Source organism: Sander lucioperca, chromosome 19 (genome assembly GCF_008315115.2).
Source record: "Sander lucioperca isolate FBNREF2018 chromosome 19, SLUC_FBN_1.2, whole genome shotgun sequence".
Lineage (NCBI taxonomy): Eukaryota > Metazoa > Chordata > Actinopteri > Perciformes > Percidae > Sander > Sander lucioperca.
In genome coordinates this window covers 29,833,703-29,854,657 of record NC_050191.1, presented here as the reverse complement: position 1 = coordinate 29,854,657, position 20,955 = coordinate 29,833,703, and the positions used below count along the sequence as shown (strand labels likewise).

Genomic DNA, 20,955 nt, shown 5'->3' with positions numbered 1-20,955 from the left:
AGTTCAGTCTTGCAATAAGAACTTCAAATGAGGCCGTGTCTGTCATTAACTTCAGCCTGTCTGTAAACTAGGCCTTACTTGGCTTTTCCAGTGTCTAAGAATGATTCGTACTGCAGTGATAAATCCAGCTAGTGTCAGAGCGGACTCCGCTTTAGAAATCTCTGGTGGCAAAAGCATCAATCATTGCCTCCTCATTTACATACTTGAAGATGTGCAAACATCTGTTGCCAACATCCAGCATGAAAGCCGTAACCTTAAGATGCTCATTTTGCATGAAAGACTAATAGCAGAAAGCCTCGTCTAAATGAGAGCTGGAGCGCCCTGCGGGCACAACCACGGAGTCGTCGTCGTCGCCCTCATCAGACGGATTGCCTACATGCTGCGAATATCGTTATGGATTCTCATTAGAAATGTCTCCTTTGCATTCCAGGAGCAAGAGCTGTACCAGAGGGAGGGGCTCGGAGTCAACGAGGTCCACTATGTCGACAATCAGGACTGCATAGGTATGGAGACGCCACTCATCATTCTGCACATTCTGCACTCATGGCTGTGCATTCAGAGCAGCTCCAGCTGCTCGTCCTTCATATTTCTGCTGTTGAATGTTTCTTGTTTTCTTTTGCATAACAGATATTTTTAACCATGTGTAGAACATAAAGTATATATATATAATATAATAATATACATAATACATAACAAGACATAGAAGTAAAAAAAAAACAACACACACACAAAGCTGGCATGTGTAGAACATACACATACAGACACTTAAAGTTTTACTGCGTAACTTTTTGATATTAATAAACGTCCGTTACATTCATGCCATTACCAAATGAGTTGCTACAAAGCAAATTAAGACTATCAGCTCCACACAACTCTCTCTGGATTTCTCAGTATGGCTACGTTCAGAAGATTATGGCGTCCGTTCCCACGCAGAAACTCAAAGGTGCTGTATGTAGGATTGTGAAGATCCAGGACTTAGCCAAAAAATGTGAACATCGACAACTTCTCAGTCCCTCCCCCCTTTCTGTTAAAGCCCAAAACGGTCTGCTAAGCCCCTCCCCCCACAAGGGGGAATGAATGCGTGTGCATGAGCAGTGATTGACACGCAGTTAGACACCCCCCCCCCCGGCCCTGATTGGTGCATCTGAACAGGGAGCGCTGGATTTTTGCAAATCTCACTACAAGCTGTAGGTGGTGACAGAGGAGCTGGATTTTTGAGCGTGAGCGACCACGGAAGGCTTGTATCACGTGGACGCGCCGACAATTTTGTTGTCATTACTTAGAATTCCTCATGGGGGCGACAGAAACTATGCACTATAGCTTTAACTTTGGGAACTCATAAAAAATGCCATCCTGTAAAAATGCGTTTTTAAAAGCGGATATGGATGGAGATGATCGTATCTCTAGAGGAAGTGCAAGCTTGATCGCCTCTAGTCCCAAAATTGGACCCGGGAACAGCAAGAAGGAGCTGACTAGATGATCTCAGATTGCATTCAGGTTCATAGGGTGTGAAGAGGTCCGTTATATACTCTAGGACCACTCACAGTTGTGCTTTAAAAGTAAGTCATGACATTTCAAAATTGATTCTAAATTGTTAATGCCCATTAAAAGCCTGGTAGCAGAAAAAAATAGCCATGTAGCCATGAAAGATACTTCTGAATGTGGCAGGAATACAAGGAGCTGCAGTAATCTAGTCAAAGTAAAAGCATGTCCAGTATGACCTTCTCTATGTCACCGAAGGACAGACAATATTTTATTTTGGCGACGTTTCTTAAGGGCCTTCTCACACGGGGAGCGACACTTGGCCTGCGCAGTCGCGTGGATCTGCGGGGTGTACTCCGCTCCTCATGTGAACAGACAGGCGGACAACGCTCCGAGAAAACGCCAGGCGATCAATGTGCGGTTACCGTGGGGATTCTGTACACTACTGTATCAAGTCTTAACTTGGCAATTGATGTAGGACTTTCCTGTCTTGACTTTGGACTTGTTGGTGTTTACTGAGGACTTGACGTGGGACTTGTAGACCTGTACTTCACAGCCAAGACTTAAAGTGCTCATATTATGCTCACTGCTGCAGCTCCTCTTTTCACCCTGTGTTCAGGTCTCTGTTTTAGCTACAGAGTGAGGCATCTCACTTCTGTAACATCTTTGTTGGGAGTCACACATGCTCAGTAGCTAGGTAAGGACTACTAGCCAGTCAGAAGCAGAGTATGAGGGCGTGCCCTGACAGTACCTAGGTAAGGACTACTAGCCAGTCAGGAGCAGAGTATGAGGGCGTGCCCTGACAGTAGCTAGGTAAGGACTACTAGCCAGTCAGAAGCAGAGTATGAGGGCGTGCCATGCTAGCAGCTAGGTGAGCATTATAACGTGTGTTCCAAAGTGACCACGTTTGTCTCTGAAGTAAAGGCTGGACTACAATAGAGCTGTTTGGAGCAGTTTGTGAACAGTGTTTTCTGTTGGAGATGGTAAGTCCCTTTGGGGGGGACTTTGGGCTTTTTCACTTTGTAAACCTATAACATGCACAAAAAAGATATATAACACAATAAAGGAAAGGGAAAGACAGAAAGCATAATATGAGCATTTTAAGATTTATTTCTGACTTAGTGTTAGCTCTGCTTCTGCATTGCATGCTTGACTCTATGTATGTACTGTATGTATAACTTAAACTCACTTGCTCTCTCAGACAACACTCTTGAGTGTCTGCCTGTGGTTTCGGAGCGTTGTTGCGGCTGCTGGTTTTGCTTTGTTTTTAATTTTTCTCGTTCAGGGGTTGTGCGCTTCCAATCTTATTGAGCTACACCGGAGAATAAGTTGTGTTTACGAGCCCCGAGCGGCCGCACGCTACTCATGATTGGCCTTAATGTGCCGCTGGCTGTGAGCCCTCGGATTTAGCAAGAACCGTTTGACCCCCCGGACCCTCTGCGCCATTTTAACGGACCGACAAAATAAAAAAAAAAAGGCAAAGTGATGAAGCCCCAGAGCATGTGAACCCGTGTCCTGAGTGAAACGTGTCTCCATAAACAGGGAGGCAGATGGATGTGAGGTGATTTAGAGGGGAAGGAGGTTAATTAGGCCGTTTTGCTGATGCCCAGCTCTGTGAGATGGCATCAATAAGAGATGCTTAACTACAGCAGAGTCCGCAGGCAGCGGTTGGCTCACACAGACTGTATGCAGTGAGCTCTGTTTGCATTGAAACTGTAGATTACTAAAATGTATTTGTTTGTTTGGGCTGCTGCTGTTGTGGGATTTGCAAGCAGCAGCTACCCGTGCACACAAACACCAGAGAGAGAGCATCAAAATCACACTTGGTGTAGCAGAAAATTAAAATCTGTCCAGACACGAGATGCATAACTGCGTGCAAGACGAAGCAGAAATTAAAACAAAGATTAGAAAAACTCATTTAAAAAATCCTCGTCACTTCACAAAACACATTCATCAAAGTGGAAGATGGCAATTTACTTGTTAACATTTCAGTCGGTTTTGATCCCGTCTGAGTCGATGTTGGTTGATGAAGTATCATCAGGATAATGTACTTAAAGTATTAAAAGTAAAAGTACTCAGTGCCGGGAAAAAAAATCCTCTAATCATCTCAGCTGGTCTTGTAGGCCGTTATATTGTTGGCTAGTTTACTTTAGAATCAAACATCAGATTTTATAAACTACATGTGTTTTGTGTGCAGAAATCTTAATGTGTAAAGTAACTAGTAACTAAAGTTGTCAGATGAATGTAGTGGAGTAAAAAGTCCAATATTTCTCTCTGAAATGTAGTGGAGTAGAAGTAGAAAGTGGCAGGAAAAGAAAAGACTCAAGTAAAGTACAAGTACCTCAACATTTGGACTGAAGTACAGTACTAGAGTAGATGTACTTAGTTAAACGTCCGGTATACTCGCCGCAGCCGTCCTGTCGCACGCAATTGTGCCGTCACGGGAGCGCTGTAACTATTTATAGCCGCGCTGGTGCTCGCGACACTAGTTGCTTCTCCTGAACTGAGGTGGCGTTAATGAGGAAAGGCTACAGACGTTGCTGTTTCTACGGACTAGAAGAAGAAGAAAAAGGTAAACAACGGCAGAACTGGCAGCAGCATTGACGTCAATGCTTCGATTTGACTGGATGAGCTACTTGGTGGGATCAATCCTTTCATTCACCATAAAAGAACTCATCTTAACCCAGTAAGTTTACAAGAGAGACTTGCAGTCACTGTGAGAGTCCTGGCATCCGTTTGCTCTCGAACTCGTCCATGCTTCCTGTTTCCGCTTTGTCACGCGCCGCTGGAAAAAATCGAGTGGTGCGCGACCTCTGCTCGCGCACTCAAAATCCTGGCGCTGCAGCGAGATGTACGTCATTTTGACGTCACATTCGCGCGCGACAGGTCGGCTACGGCGACTGTAAAATGGCCCTTACATTCCACCGCTGCAGAGAGACGGTAGAACGAGGGATGAAGGGATGGATGAAAGGATGAGGGGATTTGCGTGCGTGCGTGTGCTTGTGGTGGGGGAAATTTAGCCAAATATGATCCACAAAGCAACCCACAACTTACGTAACAGCCAATGTTCTGTGCCCGTAACACCACACATGTTATGTTAGACATTTAGAATTTACAAAAATTGTGACAAATATTTTGTCGTGTTAGAATAGCTGTTATAGGATATCATGGAGCCTTGTTCCATTAAAAACAAAAATGTAAACGGTACTTTTTACATATCTGAACTTGAAAAAGGGTCACATTTGACCCTAACATCTTATAAGACCCATGTGTCAAACTCGAGGCCCGCGGGCCAAATCGGGTCCCTCGCAAACTTTGATCCGGCCCGCGCATCAATTTAGGTTAAAAATACATTTTGGCCCTCCAATAGTTTTTCACACTTTTCCCGACATTCTGGGGCGTGTTTTTCTTCATTTTGCCGCTATTTCGACATTTTGGGTTTTCAAAAAAGAATTTGCGCTATTTTTATCGCTTTTTCTGACATTTATGGAGCTTTCTTTCAACGTTTTTGGCGCTTTTCTCAAGGTTTTTGTCACTTTTTTCCCACATTCTTGGCATATTTGACTTTTTTTCGGTTGAATAAAAGCGTGTGAATACACAACACATGTCTGGCCCTCGCTGTGATTCTCTTTTTCCAGTGTGGCCCTTAGTGAAGCTGAGTTTGACGCTCCTGATATAAGGGTCCAGGGCGCCGAGACGGACGGTGCGACCTTTTCCTCATGCGTCTCGTGCTTCTGTCTTTTCCCCCAGACCTGGTGGAGGCGAAGGTGCTCGGCATCCTGGACATCCTGGACGAAGAGAACCGACTACCTCAACCGAGCGACCAGCACTTCACCGACACCGTTCACAACAAACACAAGGACCACTTCCGCCTCACCGTGAGTGACTCCCAAACACCAGAAGGAAGTTGTTGAAAATAGAGACAGATAAATCAGATTTGCGATAGTAGAGCTGGGACAATATGCTGTTTGTCCTGTTTGGATTCTTTATGTTTAGAGTAACTACCGTTTTTTTCAACCTGGACCCTATATTACACCTGAACCACCGTTGTCCCAAACGGTGGTTCAGGTGCTATAATAAGAGTGTGTGAGTGACGACTGATGTCCAGCCTCAGAGGGATGGGGTGTAGCTGGACATTAAATCACGCAGCACGGACTCTTAATCTCCATTTCCAGCCACAGTGATTGACAGGACCGCGAGTTAGCGTGTCATTGTAAATGGAAAGTACGCAGGAACTCTGCTGAGTCAGTGTGTGTGTGTGTGTGTGTGTGTGATTGTCCGTGCGTGTGTGTTTGTGATTGTGTGTGTGGGTGTGTTTGATGGTGCGTGTGTGTGATTTTGTGTGTGTGTGTGTGTGATTGAGTGTGTGTGTGTGTGTGTGTGTGTGTGTGATTGAGTGTGTGTGTGTGTGTGTGTGTGTGTGTGTGTGTGTGATTGAGTATGTGTGTGTGTGTGTGTGTGTGTGTGTGTGTGTGTGTGTGTGTGTGTGATTGACTGTGTGTGTGTGTGTGTGTGTGTGTGTGTGTGTGTGATTGACTGTGTGTGTGTGTGTGGTTGACTGTGTGTGTGTGTGTGTGTGTGTGTGTGTGTGTGTGTGTGTGTGATTGACTGTGTGTGTGTGTGTGATTGACTGTGTGTGTGTGTGTGTGTGTGTGTGTGTGATTGACTGTGTGTGTGTGTGGTTGACTGTGTGATTGACTGTGCGTGCGTGTATGTGATTGACTGTGTGTGTTTGTGTGTGTGTGTGTGTGAGATTGACTGTGTGTGTGTGTGTGTGTGTGCGTGTGTGCATGCGTGCGTGCGTGAGATTGACTGTGTGTGTGTGTCTGTGTTTGTGTGTGAGATTGACGGTGTGTGACTGTGTGTGTGTGTGTGTGTGTGTGTGTGTGCGCGTGTGTGTGTGTCTGTGTTTGTGTGTGAGATTGACTGTGTGTGTGTGTCTGTGTTTGTGTGTGAGATTGACGGTGTGTGTGTGTGTGTGTGTGTGTGTGTGTGTGTGTGTCTGTGTCCCTCAGGTTCCCAGGAAGTCTAAGCTGGCGGTCCACAGGAACGTGAGAGATGATGAAGGATTTATCATCAGACACTTTGCAGGAGCCGTGTGCTATGAGACGGTGCGTTCACACACACTCCACTCCATCTATGAAATGAATGTCACACAAACTAGTTTATTCATTTTACTTTGATCACTGGACTGAAGAGAGCACTCCTGACCAAAGCAAGCGACCGTTCAGATGAGATTTTTTTTTTTTCGATTGGTGGAGCTCGTTTTTACCATGGAAACAATAACCGCAGTCGCGAGCCGGCGAACGGCTAAAGCAATCGGCTGATTGTTTGAATCAAATGTTTTATGATTGGCTTGGTTCTGGGCTTATAACTCTTTATATAAGCATTTAATGAAAGGTCAACGGAGATATTGAATGGGGAAAATCACTTCCGGAACCGGAGCTGTTCAAAAAGTAGGCGGTCGATGTTGAGCTCTATAGTACAGGGTTCTGTTCTCCATGTACAATCACATCTACTTGTAAAGAGGACTTTCTTCAAGCTGAAAAGCTTCAAAAAACATTCAAATATACAGAGTAGTGCTCTCAGACATGTTAATGGACACAATCAAGTTTTGTAGCAGCAGATTCATAACTTCTGAATGCTGGTGTATATCTGCAGACATCTATTGTGATATTTGTTGCTTGGAATATTGTCCTTCACCTGTGCAGTGAGCAGAGGTATCAGGGGGGAAGGATGAGTCATAAACAATGGGAGTGTGCCTATGTTCTCACATTTCTAAGAAAAAAATGTTTCACTGAAAATTAGGCCCTATGTTCCCACAGTTCCCACATTTCTAAGATTTTTTTTTCACTGAAAATTAGGCCCTATGTTCCCACATTTCCTTTTTCATAAATTTGTATCAGATTTTATCCCCCTTTCTCCCAATTTGGTAGCCAATTACACCCAACCTATTATCCAGTAGCAATGGACTACAGATGGAATGTAACCCTAACCCTAACATAGGGCCTGATTTTAAGAAAAATCCTAGAAATGTGGGAACATATGGCTGTGGGAACCTAGGGCCTAATTTTCAGTGAAAAAAAAAAAATCTTAAAAATGTGGGAACATAGGACTGACGTCTAAACAACAACCAAACATAAAAAGGAAAATTAGTTTTTTCTCTTTTTGGAATTGTGCACAAAGGTTAGAAGCTGAAACCTTCGACTAAATTAACCCAGCAGGGCAGTACGTCTGAAGACGTCTTTAAGTCTGTTCGAAAAACGTTTTCCCTCTCTTTTAGACCAAGTTTGTGGAGAAGAACAACGACGCGCTGCACATGTCTCTGGAGAGTCTGGTCAGCGAGTCTAAGGACCGCTTCGTCCGCGAGCTCTTCGAGAACTCCAGCAACAGCAAAGACATGAAGCAGAAGGCGGGAAAACTGGGCTTCATCAGCGTCGGCAACAAGTTTAAGGTGGGTTTTAGGTGAAATGTAGATGATTTGTTAACCTGAAACTCCCAAGATCAACGTTAACTCGTCTTATCGCAAATCTTTGGTCTGAACTGGCTATGTATGTCCCGATCGCAATCCCAATCCCAAGTATCTGATCGGAGCCAATATGGGCATTTTTTAACTGATCAGTGATCAGCATTCACTCCGTTTACCTTACTCCGGTCCTTTACATCAGCTTGTAGCGATCGCTGCCTTTAATCAACAACGCCCTGGGCCAAGATGGCGCGCGCCACTCACCGGTGTCTGTTCAGAGTGTTTCGTAGCTTGTTGCCCTTGGCAACAAGTAAACAAGTCCGTCTTTCTTAATCACCCATTTTTTACAGAAGCAGATTACTCCAATTCTCCACACTTCTTCCGTGATTCCACCAGGCAACAATGCTTTCCCCGGAGCCGACGTCAGTAAACACGAGATGAAAATCAAAGATTGACCATTAAGCGCAAGTTTAGTTTTCGTTGTCCAGCGGGGGACTTGAGACTGTTTATTTTTTGGTTGGGGGTTTGCTGGGCTCTTAAAGAGAACTTTGAAGTTTTTGGTGTTGAGGGAAAAGTCTCACTTGCTGCGCTAAGTTGAGTGAAAGTGAAAGTATTTATTAGTAGGATAAACCCTTGAGACGAATCATCTCATTTTCGAGGGGGGTCCTTACTGCATACATCCCAAATATGCTGCTATTTTAGTAGATGCACAAACAGGAGCCAACTCATAAAATAAATAAATAAATCAACAAAAATGGTGATATGTCAAGTTAGAAACAAGAGCAGGTTAATTGTAGATAATTAAAGACAAAGTAATTGATCTAAGTGAGGTGGGCAAGGTATTCCAATCAGATGGTGCTTTAAATTTAAAGGCACGTCGTCCAATTTCTTTGGAGATTCTGGGAACCAAGAAAAAGGGGTACTCAGTATGTCTCAGACTGTATGTTGATCTATATGGGATTAAATGTTGTTTCAAATAAGTAGGATAGTTAAAGAAAATTGATTTAAAGATAAACTGCAGCCAGTGAGAATGCCTTCTAGATTTAGGTGTTAACCAATGAAGCGACTCATACATCAGGCAATGATGGGTTCTATAAGGACACCTCAGAACAAATCGACAGAGACTGTTATAGGCTACATTGAGAGGGATAGGATTTGTTTCAGAGGTATTCTGATAAATACCATCTGCATAATCTAATATTGGTAATAGTAGCTGTGAGATAATCCTTTTCCTAACCTGTAGTGTTAAACCGTTGGTAGAACGATATAGTGTTCTAAATGTATTAAGCGTAAGATTTTTTTAGTTACTTTGTTTACTTAGTTATTTTTGGAAGCTCTATCTATCTGAGCAAATACAAGTATGGGATCGGGACTCGGTATCGGCAGATAAAAGGTGAAAGGTACTTTACTGTCACTTAAACATAACATGTAGCAAAGTATTTAACTCATCCCTCACGGGAGCAGTGGGCAGCCAATCACAGCGCCCGGGGACCAACTCCAGATCCAAGCCTAATCTACATGTTATGGAGGAAACCCACGAAGACATGGGGAGAACATGCAAACTCCACCCGGGATGACCTGGATTCAAAACCTTCTTTCTGTGAGGCCACAGAGCTATCCACTGTACATGTAATACACTACCGTTTATAGTAGCAATAACGTTATATCCTTGTTCTTAACTAGCAAAGTGCACCACAACATGACATCCCGGTCAAATAAATACATAAATGAATGAAGTTTAATAGACAAGATTTGCCAGTAATAAGTTACTTTATTTACCGTGGAAAAATACCGAGTCTTCTCTTGCGATTGCGGCAAAGCGGCCATTGAAGTGGAAAGATTGGTAGGAAATGGAGATGGGCGTTGCCCGGAGGAGGCGCTTTTTAGATTGGTAAGAAATGGAAGGGAGCTCTGGCTTTGATTGGTAAGAAATGAAGATGAGAAAGTGGACGAATAAGGCATGGGTGGGGCCACCATGCCGACATGGAAGATATATACACATTTAAAACATCGGATCGGGATCGGGGGCCGAAAAAGCTGATCAGGCCTAGAACTGGCCTTTAGGATAGGGAGTCTAATCTACCCAAATTGAAGGGATCCTCATCAACAACAAATATGATGGTGATACATGTGTTAAACTTTCAAATACCGATATCGGTGTTGGCCTTAAAAAAATCCATAAATCTGTCGTGTGTAACTCTGTCTCATGGGAACACCCAGTCTCTCTGTCAGATCAGAAGGTCCCCTTTAAACACCAGAGTACATTCAGAGAACAGAGAGCAGCTTCTTTGTTGTTTTGGAGGGAGCCATTTTCTTTTACTCCTCCACTGTGACTCATCCAGCTCAGCGTCTCACCTTGATATGTGCTCCGGCGTGTCAGCCAACCAAAGGCAAAGCCAACCACTCAATCACGGCTCCGGAAAATTAAAAAAAAAAGCACACGGCCCGAGGGAACAATAGCCGTCTCTCTCTCTCTCTCTCTCTCTCTCTCTGATAACGGCAGAGCCGGTGCATGGTGGACAGCACAGGCAGCGGGGATATATCCTATAGTATGCCCAGGAACACTGGTGTCTTTGATGCACACATATTTTGTCCTTTCATGTGCACTGTGAAATGATTTATATGTGTGATACATCACAGATCCTTGCCGAGATGAATGCTGTCCATCACTGAGCTGCACTTTAAAGTTCTCCATTTCTATAAACACTGTACTGTGTGAGTTTTTATCCAGGTAGCGTTTTTAATGGACAATTTTCTTAAGGTTATTTTTTGGGGCATTTTTGCTTTTATTTGACGTGTGTGTAGGAGAGACTCACAATGGCAGGCTATTCAATTGGGCCAGATTTTAAAACCACGAAATGAAGATGTGCCAGATATTTTCATCAGCCTATTTGAAATATGTGTGTTTGTGTGTGTGTGTGTGTGTGTGTGTGTGTGTGTGTGTGTGTGTGTGTGTGTGTGTGAAAAATATACAGAAATTAGGGAAGCATTCAGTCCAGCTACATGTTCAATTTGCAGGTACGGCAAAGGAAGGACAGTCACTGTTTACTTCATTAATGTGTTTACTGTGTTCATGGACTGAGGATGGGAGGAGGATTCGGTATCCGGCCAAACCCCAAAAATCTGGATTCGGTGCATCCCTAACAGAAATAAAATGTAGCGCCAGGGAGTGCCGCCCTCTTCCTTTTGGCGTCCGTTTTAACCAATTGGGCTGTTCAGACAGGATGTGTGGCACAGCTTTTGCTCACTATCTACAGAGATATTTGGGCATCTGTGGGGTTTTTTTTCTCCGTGAGCGAATCTGGCAAGTAAATCTATTATAAACAATATAGAGTATATATTATATATGGTATGAATGATCTGATTCTGCTAGGCCACTTGCAGATTGCCTCTGGGCCGGATGTGGCCCGTGGGCCACCACTTGAATAGGCCGGGTATGTAGCGAATGTGTGAAAGGGTGTGACACAATGAAGGCACGCTGCCACGACACAGAGCTGGATTTAAATGCAGCGAAATATCTCTTTAACAGACATTTATGTGAACTTAAATCTTCAAGATTATTACGTTAACATTTGAGTAAGTCACCCGTCGGCGAGGTCATTTCTTAACCTGCCTTTTTCATGTCTTACTCAGTGAATTATTTGTGTCGTCACCTCAGGGTGAGCGCGCCCGTAACAACTAAAATTTTGGACTGTCTAATGTCTTTACTAGGTATGCACCGAATCCAGATTTTTGGGGTTCGGCCAAATACCAAATCCACTGGTTAAGATTCTGCCGAATCCGAAACCGAATACCGAATCCTACTCCCAGGGCTAGCAAAGCTGGTAATGGTCGTCTGGTTAACACAAGTTTTTAGCTGTGACTGTCCTTCCTTTGCCGTACCTGAAGTTGCTGCATTTTGGCTGCTGTCTGTAGATTCCTTCATGCACAACTCGTATTCCTTCGGATGTCTCATACGCAAAGAACAGCGGCGATGTTGTGTATTGTTTAGGGTCCTTGTCAGCACGAGAAAAATCTTTTGACTGAAAGTACTGCCAAACTACACTTTTTCTGCTCACCAGTTCCATTTCCACTTTCTCACAGCCTGCTGCATTGAACGCTCCACCTACGTAAACACCTTCCCGTAATCAACGGCGCCGTCATCACGTCGACCAGCGTAGCGCGCGGAGTGTAAAAACTCTTAAGGTCCGGCAGAAACCGAACCCCGTCAAAAAGCCCAATATTCGGCCGAATCCCAAGCTGAATCCTGGATTCAGTGCATCCCTAGTGTTTACGTTTTTATGCCTCAACGAACTGCCACCAAAACGTCGGTATATTGTTGTCTGACCACTCAATAAAATGACAATAAAGCTACTTTGACAGATAAAGGTGAACGACACGAACCAGAAGAAGCATGACAAGTAAAATATTAAGATCACAGCTACAGTTTAGAGAGCTGCTGACCTGTTTTGCAAGAAGTAATGTACAATTTAGTTTTGCTTTGTGACTTTGACACGGTATTTCCATTCGGTGGATATTGTATATATTATATTGGTGTTCTTCAGTGGTATTCTCCAGAAGATTTTATCACAGGCAATAAATCATAATAATCATGCCAAAAATGTTCATTTACATCGGACTAAAACACAGTTTATGTCATTTAGAATGTCTTTCAAACCTGTGTCTGCAGAATGTTTTACGGGTGTAGAAGACACTGGGAAACATGCTGCTGTTATTTGAGAAAGTCGAAGCACAGAGCTCGTCTCAGGGTAGATTAGGACTCGCCGTCGAGGAGATTGAGTTCTTATTACCTGTGAGCTCTGTTACCTGAAGTGTTTTTCCTGAAACCTCCTCCTCCTCTGCCCTGGGTCCCCTTTCTCTCCATCCCAGCTATGATTAAAGTTCAAAAAGGTGTAGAGGACGATCCAAACTGCCAGACAGGAACAGAGCTTCGGGCGTGGAAATGAGCGGGGATAAATCCCAGTCAGCCGAGGTGACATGAGACGCTGCCTTCTGGCTGCAGCGATGGGGGGGGGACCATGAGGCGTGGAGGGCGTGTAGGTTTTCGACTGAATATACATCATAACAGGAGTGTCCAAAGGCTCATCCAGACACGGCTGATAAGGCTTTGGCCAGCCTAACAGTGGGTTGTACAGATGCTGTTGGAGTCCAGTGTGAACATACAGTAGCAGCAGTGAACGAGTGGCTGAAACATGTCAAAGACTACAAAAACGTGAACATATTCATTGTTTTACAGCTGCTCCCTTTCTAAAGACTTACGGGGGAAAGTCCTTTTGGGTCAGTGTGCGTCACGTAATCCTGCAGTACCGAGTGTGGCCACTACGGCAAAATGGCCTCACAGGACGTCACCGCAGAAGCCGGTGCTTTGGAATAGGGCTGCAACTAACGATGATTTTCATTGTCCGTTAATCTGTGGATTGTTTTCTGGATGAATGGATAAGTTGTTTGGTCTCTAAAATGTCAGAAAATGGTAAAAAAAAAAAAATCTGTGTTTCCCAAAAAGCCCAAGGTGACATCCTCAAATGTCTTGTTTTTGAACTCAAAGATCTTCAGTTTACTGTTACAGAGGAGAGAAGAAACTAGAACATATTTGTGGCAATGAGCCCAAATCAAAGAGTTGTGTTACTTTTTTTCCATAAAAAATGACTCAAACCGATTAATCGATTATCAAAACAGTTGGCGATTCATAAATAGTTGACAATTAATCTTTGCAGCTCTTCTTTTGAACGCAGCTCGTACCTGCCAATCTCACGGAGTACTTCCTGTTCTCTGATTAAAACAGCACCAAAGCCCGTCTACGGAGAGCCTGTTCACTCCCCATTGTAATGCATTTGGTTGCAGTTCCACTGGGGGTGATCGCGGGCGAGTGCAAAATGAGCTAGACGGCTAAATTTGTCTCTTTCGCCTGATTGTCGTTGAGAAATCTCAGATTTGATTGTAGTTTTTGCAAGTTCAACATGGATTATAGGTCGAAAGTTGAATGAACGAGTACTTATGTCCTTTTGATTTCTTACAGGTTGAGTCGTTGTTGCCCATAACATGCTAGCATTCTGCTAATGAATGCTGATTGGTCAGTGAAGGACTGATTACGATCGGAGATCCCGCTTGACGCCGTGGTCTTTAAAACATTAGCAAACCAAACGTGTATTGACAGGGAGAGCCTAACCTGTCAGCTGTGTTGTCGTGTTTAAAAGGCTTTTTAGAACAAAAAAGCCACTTTAAAAAAATCTAACACCCAGCAGTGTGTATTTTCTTAGCCTCTCCTTTCGAATGCAACATTCAAATTACTAGACCAAAAATGATATCCTGAGAAAAGCGGATTTGGAGGACTATAGCTCCATAGACCTCCATTCATTCTGCACTCGCCCGTGAGCGCCCTCATATGGAACTAGAGTGGAACTGCAACCAGTTCAGATTCAGTTTCCCAAGAGTGGAAGTTCTCCCCTTATTAGACATTCTCTGACAGCGCCGACCTGTAAGACCAGCTGGCGGACACTTTGTTTGGACCGTACACGCGTCGAAGTTTCCGTTACAGTGTAGTTCTCAAGCCAAACCGCCTCTGTCTGCCCTTTAATTGGAAGTCGCATTCCTGTTGTTAGAACATCAGCCAAAGCGAGACAGATAGGATGATTAGGGAACTTTTCTGTTGCTTCAGCCTTTAGTGGACAAATGAGAACACCACTGTTATGCTAATGACACGTCCTCTCTACAATCTGTCACAACTTGATCCCCGTTTGTTCGGCTTCACCGCACGCCCTCGTGTCCTTCCATTATCGACCCTAATTAGTATACATTTATTTACATTTACATATATTTACATTCACATAACACAGATGCTCTTCGTGTCCACTGTCACTTGAAAATAATTCGCCAGAATGAGCTTTAATAATGCATCACCAACACTACGAGTAATGAGGAGAAGTTACAGGGTGGCGAATATATAGCAACTAGGGACAGATTCATCAATAACAAAAGAGTTTGAGGAAGTTTTTTTTTTGCTTAGTTTGTAATAGTTTAAAGTTACCCATGCTGTGGAAAGAAATATAGGGGAAACACTGTATGGAAGACAATTAAAAATGCATATTCTGAAATATTTACAATGATAAAGACCCAACTGGGCCTCCAAGCTGGATAAAACTAAACAATGGCAGAGCTGCGACTACTTGCAGTTCAGCCATTGAACAAAGATTTTAATGATGCACATTTATAAAAGTTTTGCTTATCAGCAAGGGTGTAACTTTGGGTTCAACATTGGGGCGGTTGAGATGTCCACTTCAGTGCAAAATTGAAATTTTGAGCATATCAAACACTTCATTTCCTGCATTCTGGTGGATTTTTCTGCAACAATTTGTGCCTTTTCTGCATCAAGTTATGGTGCAAATGTCTTTATTTATGTAAAGGAAATAATAGTTTTTTTAGGGGGTTGCACTGGCCAGTTTTGATTATTGGTAAATTACGCCTATGCTTATCAGAAACCTTGAGTGAGCCACATCACATGTAAAGGATGAATCATTTTGACCCTCAACAGCCTGCAGAGTAAAGGGGATTCCTGCAAATGCATACCAAATTTTAAAGTTTGAACTTCATTAGGGACAAAAGCTTCTTCTCTCTCCCGTTCCTCACTTGGCCACCTCAGCAGCATCTTTGGCTCCAAACTGTCTCTGATTATTTGTTGCCTCTTGTTCCAGACAGTAATACAATAACCCATTAGAAAGTCTGGCACTGGCTGTGCAAAGAGGACTTTAGCAGTGGCCAAAGTGCTCGGCTCCTGGCTGCCAGTGCAGTAATGTATCAGTCCAGATCAGGAGATTTCGACCTAGACTAACCATCTAAGGCAGGGGTCTTCAACGTTTTTTAGGCCAAGGACCCCTTAGCTGAAAAAGAGACAGAGCAGGGACCCCCTACTACATATATTGTATCAAATTAAGTTGCATATTAAACTGGACCTACAATAACATGTAGGACGGCCTACAGCCTTTACACATACCTTTGTATGGTGCATACAATACTAAGATTTTAAAATCAAAAAATGTTGGCATATTCATATATTCATACATCATGTTTGAATGTTAAAATATGGCACAGTAAAACCTTACGCTTAACTGTATCTGTGGATGGCCCCTTATGGCTACCTCAGCTGTAGGCCAGTATGCCTATCAGAGAATTATCTTTACTAATATGTTGGATTCATATTAATGTATATTTTCAGACTTTTCTTGAATTTTCGCAGCCCCCCTGCAGCAAATCTGACGACCCCCTGTCTCTGATCTAAGGTCTAAGGGCATATTTTTCAATCTGGATCTACAAAAATCCAATCCACACATTCTGTTTGGGTCTGGTTATAACTGATACAGTATGTGTTGTATTTTTTCATGTTTGATATACAGCTGTGTCTTATTGGATGTTTCTCTAACAACCCACATTAACCAGATTTCAACTCGACCGCCACGAAATGTAATTCTGTGTCTCAGCCCGTTAAGGTTTCCATACGTCAAAACTCCAATCTTCATTTACTTTGATGACACAGAAACACAAATGTACCTTCCTCTTCTTTTTGCTTCTGCAGACCCAGCTGAATATTCTCCTGGAGAAGCTCCGCAGCACGGTCAGTGTTTCCTCTACTCTCTCTTTACTCACTGATGATTTGATTTTAAGCTGCAGTAAAGCACAGCTCTGTATCGGGAGAGAAAAACACCTAGAGTTTCTGTCTCTCCCCCCCAAGACGCAGAGATCATCATGTCCTGAGTCAGAATGTAATGGACGTGATGGATTTCTGATACGGTGTGTGGTTCCTGCTGTTGCTGTACTGATTGCCGTTTTCTCTCTGCCACTCTTCGTGTCTGTGCACTCTTTGTTTCTCTCCCCATGTGTCCCTCCTTCGCTCCGGCAGGGCTCCAGTTTCATCCGCTGCATTAAACCAAACCTGAAGATGATCAGCCACCAGTTTGAAGGCGCTCAGATTCTCTCCCAGCTGCAGTGCTCCGGTCAGTGGGATGTTTTAAAACCTAGACGAGACTTTGAAGGCTACATTTACATCGCTACTTTTTGGGGTTTTTTGAGCCAAAAGCGATCTCCGTGCACACAAGTGTTAGTGTGATTTATAAAACAGCGCATCCACTCCGCTGGTATTTATGGAAGCCCTGAAAAGCAAGGTAATAAAAAAACTAAATGTCTGCCAATGTTGGCCAAAACCTAAGTTTTTTATTTCCTACTTAAAGGTGCTAAGCGATGTTGGGTGATGTCACTTCTTGTCGCCCCTCCCTCCTCCTCATCCCGTCCCCTCCCTTCCGTGCACTAACCCCCCAACCCCCACCCCCAAATCCTTCTTGTCGGTTATTGGCTGGATAATACTATACTACTGGATTGTTTGTTATGTTTGGTGGTGCAGGTTGGCGCAGTTTGTTTTTGTTGGCGTTTGTGGAGCCTGGGCTGTCTACAGAGACCGCGTTTTTTACAGTGTGTTCAGGGGACAGGCAGCTAGCAGATAGTGAGGAGATGTTTTTTACAGTGTGTTCAGGGGACAGGCAGCTAGCAGATAGTGAGGAGATGTTTTTTACAGTGTGTTCAGGGGACAGGCAGCTAGCGGATAGTGAGGAGATGTTTTTTACAGTGTGTTCAGGGGACAGGCAGCTAGCAGATAGTGAGGAGATGTTTTTTACAGTGTGTTCAGGGGACAGGCAGCTAGCTGATAGTGAGGAGATGTTTTTTACAGTGTGTTCAGGGGACAGGCAGCTAGCTGATAGTGAGGAGATGTTTTTTACAGTGTGTTCAGGGGACAGGCAGCTAGCAGATAGTGAGGAGATGTTTTTTACAGTGTGTTCAGGGGACAGGCAGCTAGCGGATAGTGAGGAGATGTTTTTTACAGTGTGTTCAGGGGACAGGCAGCTAGCAGATAGTGAGGAGATGTTTTTTACAGTGTGTTCAGGGGACAGGCAGCTAGCTGATAGTGAGGAGATGTTTTTTACAGTGTGTTCAGGGGACAGGCAGCTAGCTGATAGTGAGGAGATGTTTTTTACAGTGTGTTCAGGGGACAGGCAGCTAGCGGATAGTGAGATGTTTGCTGCACGTGACAAAAAATGTTGTAGCCTGAAAAACCGTGACATCGATTAAAGCACCTTTTAAGAGATAATATCACACTTCATCCTGCTTTCTTGCTCTCAAAAGTAAGCCTAAGGGCCCTATTTTAATGATGTAAGTGCACAGCGTGAAGCGCCTGGTTTAGGGCGTGTACGAATCCACTTTTGCTAGTTAAACGGTGGAAAAAAGGGTCCGTGCGCAAGTCGCATGGTTCTAAAGGGTTGTACTTAGTGTCTTCATTAATCAGAGGGGTGTTTTGGGCGTAACATGCAATCAACCAATCAGAGATCATCTCCCATTCCCTATAAATGCCAGGCGCGTTTGGACCTTGGAGCATTGCTATTATGATGGAGGATTTGCTAAACAGGAAGGAGAGATTTTCAGGAGAAGAAACTGATCTGCTCGTGCGTGAAGTGAATGTGCGCAATCAGATCATATCATAATACAATTTCACATTGTAATTTTGTTATTTTTTATTCTTTGATTTGCAACGTAGTACTTTAATTTGTAATCTTCTGCATGTGTGTGTGCTGCTGTGCGTCCCTGTGTGTGTAACAAGCATAGTGTGCGTGCGCTGTGCACGAGCCTAGGAGCATTTTACTAATGCTCTGTTAAAATAACAATGAAATGCTGCGTTATTGACTTTAGACCAGGTTTTTGTTGGTCAATGGCGCAATGACTTCCCGCTGCTTCAAGATAGCAATACGCCCAGAATGCACCTGAACACACCTCCCTGTAAGACCAGCACGCCCAGAATGCACCTGAACACGCCTCCCTGTAAGACCAGCACGCCCAGAATGCACCTGAACACACCTCCCTGTAAGACCAGCACGCCCAGAATGCACCTGAACACACCTGTGCAGGTGCTATTTAAACGATGCCGCTGCGCCGGGTGCGAGATAGGGGCCCTAATAGTTTATCTCATATGTACGAGATAATAACTCCTACATAGGAGATAAACTTTGACTCATCCTACATACATTATGTAGGACATAATATCTCAAAGAGATGTAGGGGATAACATCTCCTATGTACATAAGAGATAATGTAGCAGATAAATGTTTTTTTCCTAGCAGCAGCAGCAATAAGCCCGCCCACTGATTCTAAGCAGAATGTGATTGGCCTGACCAGAGTTTGGTTTTTCCAGCTCGCAAGCCAACGGAGAGTTGCTAGACGACCCTGGCTGCAAATTACATTTGCTGCTGCTAGGGTGTGTCTAGATTTCTAGGCTAGTTTGACCATCTTTTTAGTGCTGACTCAAGGTAATTAGTGCTTGCAGAAGAGCTTGCTTGTTATTTCAGTTTTCTGGAGGAACGTGAAAGTGCATTTCCATATCCCATTTAGAGCATCAACTGTTTTTCCACAAAGACAAAAACTAGCTCAAGCGAGCGGGAAAACTTTTCTGCTCAACTGAGGAGGTTTTATCCAGTTTTTCGCAGTTTCCATCCAGCTTTTCTAATGCGATACTAAATGTGCGTAAAAATACTTCATTAGGAACACGGCTATAGTCCGTTATGGGCTCTATCTTGCACCCGGCACGGCGCAGCCCAAAGCCCGACGCAAGTGTCTTTGCTGGTTTAAGACCGACGCAGTTGTCAGTTTCCCGTCCAGCACCCACGTCGTTTAAATAGCAAATGTACCTGCACCCATCTGTGGCCCATGGGCGTGCTGGTCTTACAGGGAGGTGTGTTCAGGTGCATTCTGGGCGTGCTGGTCTTACAGGGAGGTGTGTTCAGGTGCATTCTGGGCGTATTGCTATCTTGAGGCAGCGGGAAGTAATCACGCCATTGACCAACAGAAACCTGGTCTAAAGTCAATAACGCAGCATTTCATTGTTATTTTAACAGAGCATTAGTAAAATGCTCCTAGGCTCGTGCACAGCGTGCACACTATGCTTGTTACACACACAGGGACGCACAGCATCACACACACATGCAGAAGATTACAAATAAAAATATTACGGTGCAAGTCCTCCATCATAATAGCAATGCTCCAAGGTCCAAACGCGCCTGGCTTTTAAAGGGAATGGGAGATGATCTCTGATTGGTTGATTGCATGTTTATTGCATCAGAGGGGTGTTGTAAAACACCCCTCTGATTAATGAAGACACTAAGTACAACCCTTTAGAACCATGCACCCGGTGCACGGACCCTTTTTTCCGCCGTCAAACTAGCAAAAGTGGATTCGTACACACCAAACTGTACACCGTTAATTTCTTGCATAAAACAGTCTCAGAAATGAATTTAGTGGTGAAATAGCAGACGAAAAAAACAATCAATTCTAGAATCTTGCGGCTCTGCTGTGGCTCATAGAGATTCGGCGTGTCCCCTTTTTTTTTTTTTCATCTAGCCATCACACATCCAGGTAGCGATGTGGCCCGGGCGGGGAAGGGAGGGAGGAAGCCGGTTCAGCCTGCTGGAGAAGCCATTACAGCGCCTGTCTCCTTACCTCGCCCGGGGCTGGGGCACATCGCTACGCGCTGTAGCGGCGATGATGCCGAATCTCTAGATGAGCCACAGCTGAGCCTCGCATGATTGAACCGCACTTATAGTTAGATAAAGTTGTGGGGAAATGAGTGGTGAAATAGCAGACGAAAATTGTAAAAGGTTTCCTGTTGTTGCCTGCTGCTACTACGGCAAACTCCCAATCTAGATTCTAGAATTGATTGCTTTTTTTTCGTCTGCTATTTCACCACTAAATTCATTTCTGAGACTGTTTTATGCAAGAAATTAACTGTGTAGTTTGAATATGGGCAGCTTTACAAAAATTGATGGCCAATTGCACATTTGCTCCGATATGTTGTCGGACTTGGAAGCTCCAGTCGTAGGTGACAGCCAGCTGGCGGTGGCCGGGATCGCTTGCTTACCGGCAGCCAGTAATACTCACAGCCCCCCCCCTGTCAGCTGGAAGTGGTTTCAGACCCCCCCACC

General features: G+C 44.0%; 2 protein-coding genes across 8 annotated transcripts in view; one reads left to right on the top strand and one right to left on the bottom strand.

Annotated features, from left to right (window-relative positions):
* Positions 1-20,955, bottom strand: part of LOC116045413 — a 977,204-nt gene that overhangs the window by 692,297 nt on the left and 263,952 nt on the right. The window lies entirely within an intron of this gene.
* The window catches only part of myo6a (myosin VIa), a 177,196-nt gene that overhangs the window by 90,742 nt on the left and 65,499 nt on the right, over positions 1-20,955 (top strand). For all 7 annotated transcript variants that reach the window (XM_035995053.1, XM_035995052.1, XM_035995051.1 and 4 more), the window contains exons 15-20: positions 431-503; positions 5,233-5,360; positions 6,498-6,593; positions 7,766-7,936; positions 16,515-16,553; positions 16,839-16,932. In XM_035995053.1, the coding sequence (XP_035850946.1) occupies positions 431-503; positions 5,233-5,360; positions 6,498-6,593; positions 7,766-7,936; positions 16,515-16,553; positions 16,839-16,932 (601 nt within the window). The remainder of the gene's footprint in view (positions 1-430; positions 504-5,232; positions 5,361-6,497; positions 6,594-7,765; positions 7,937-16,514; positions 16,554-16,838; positions 16,933-20,955) is intronic.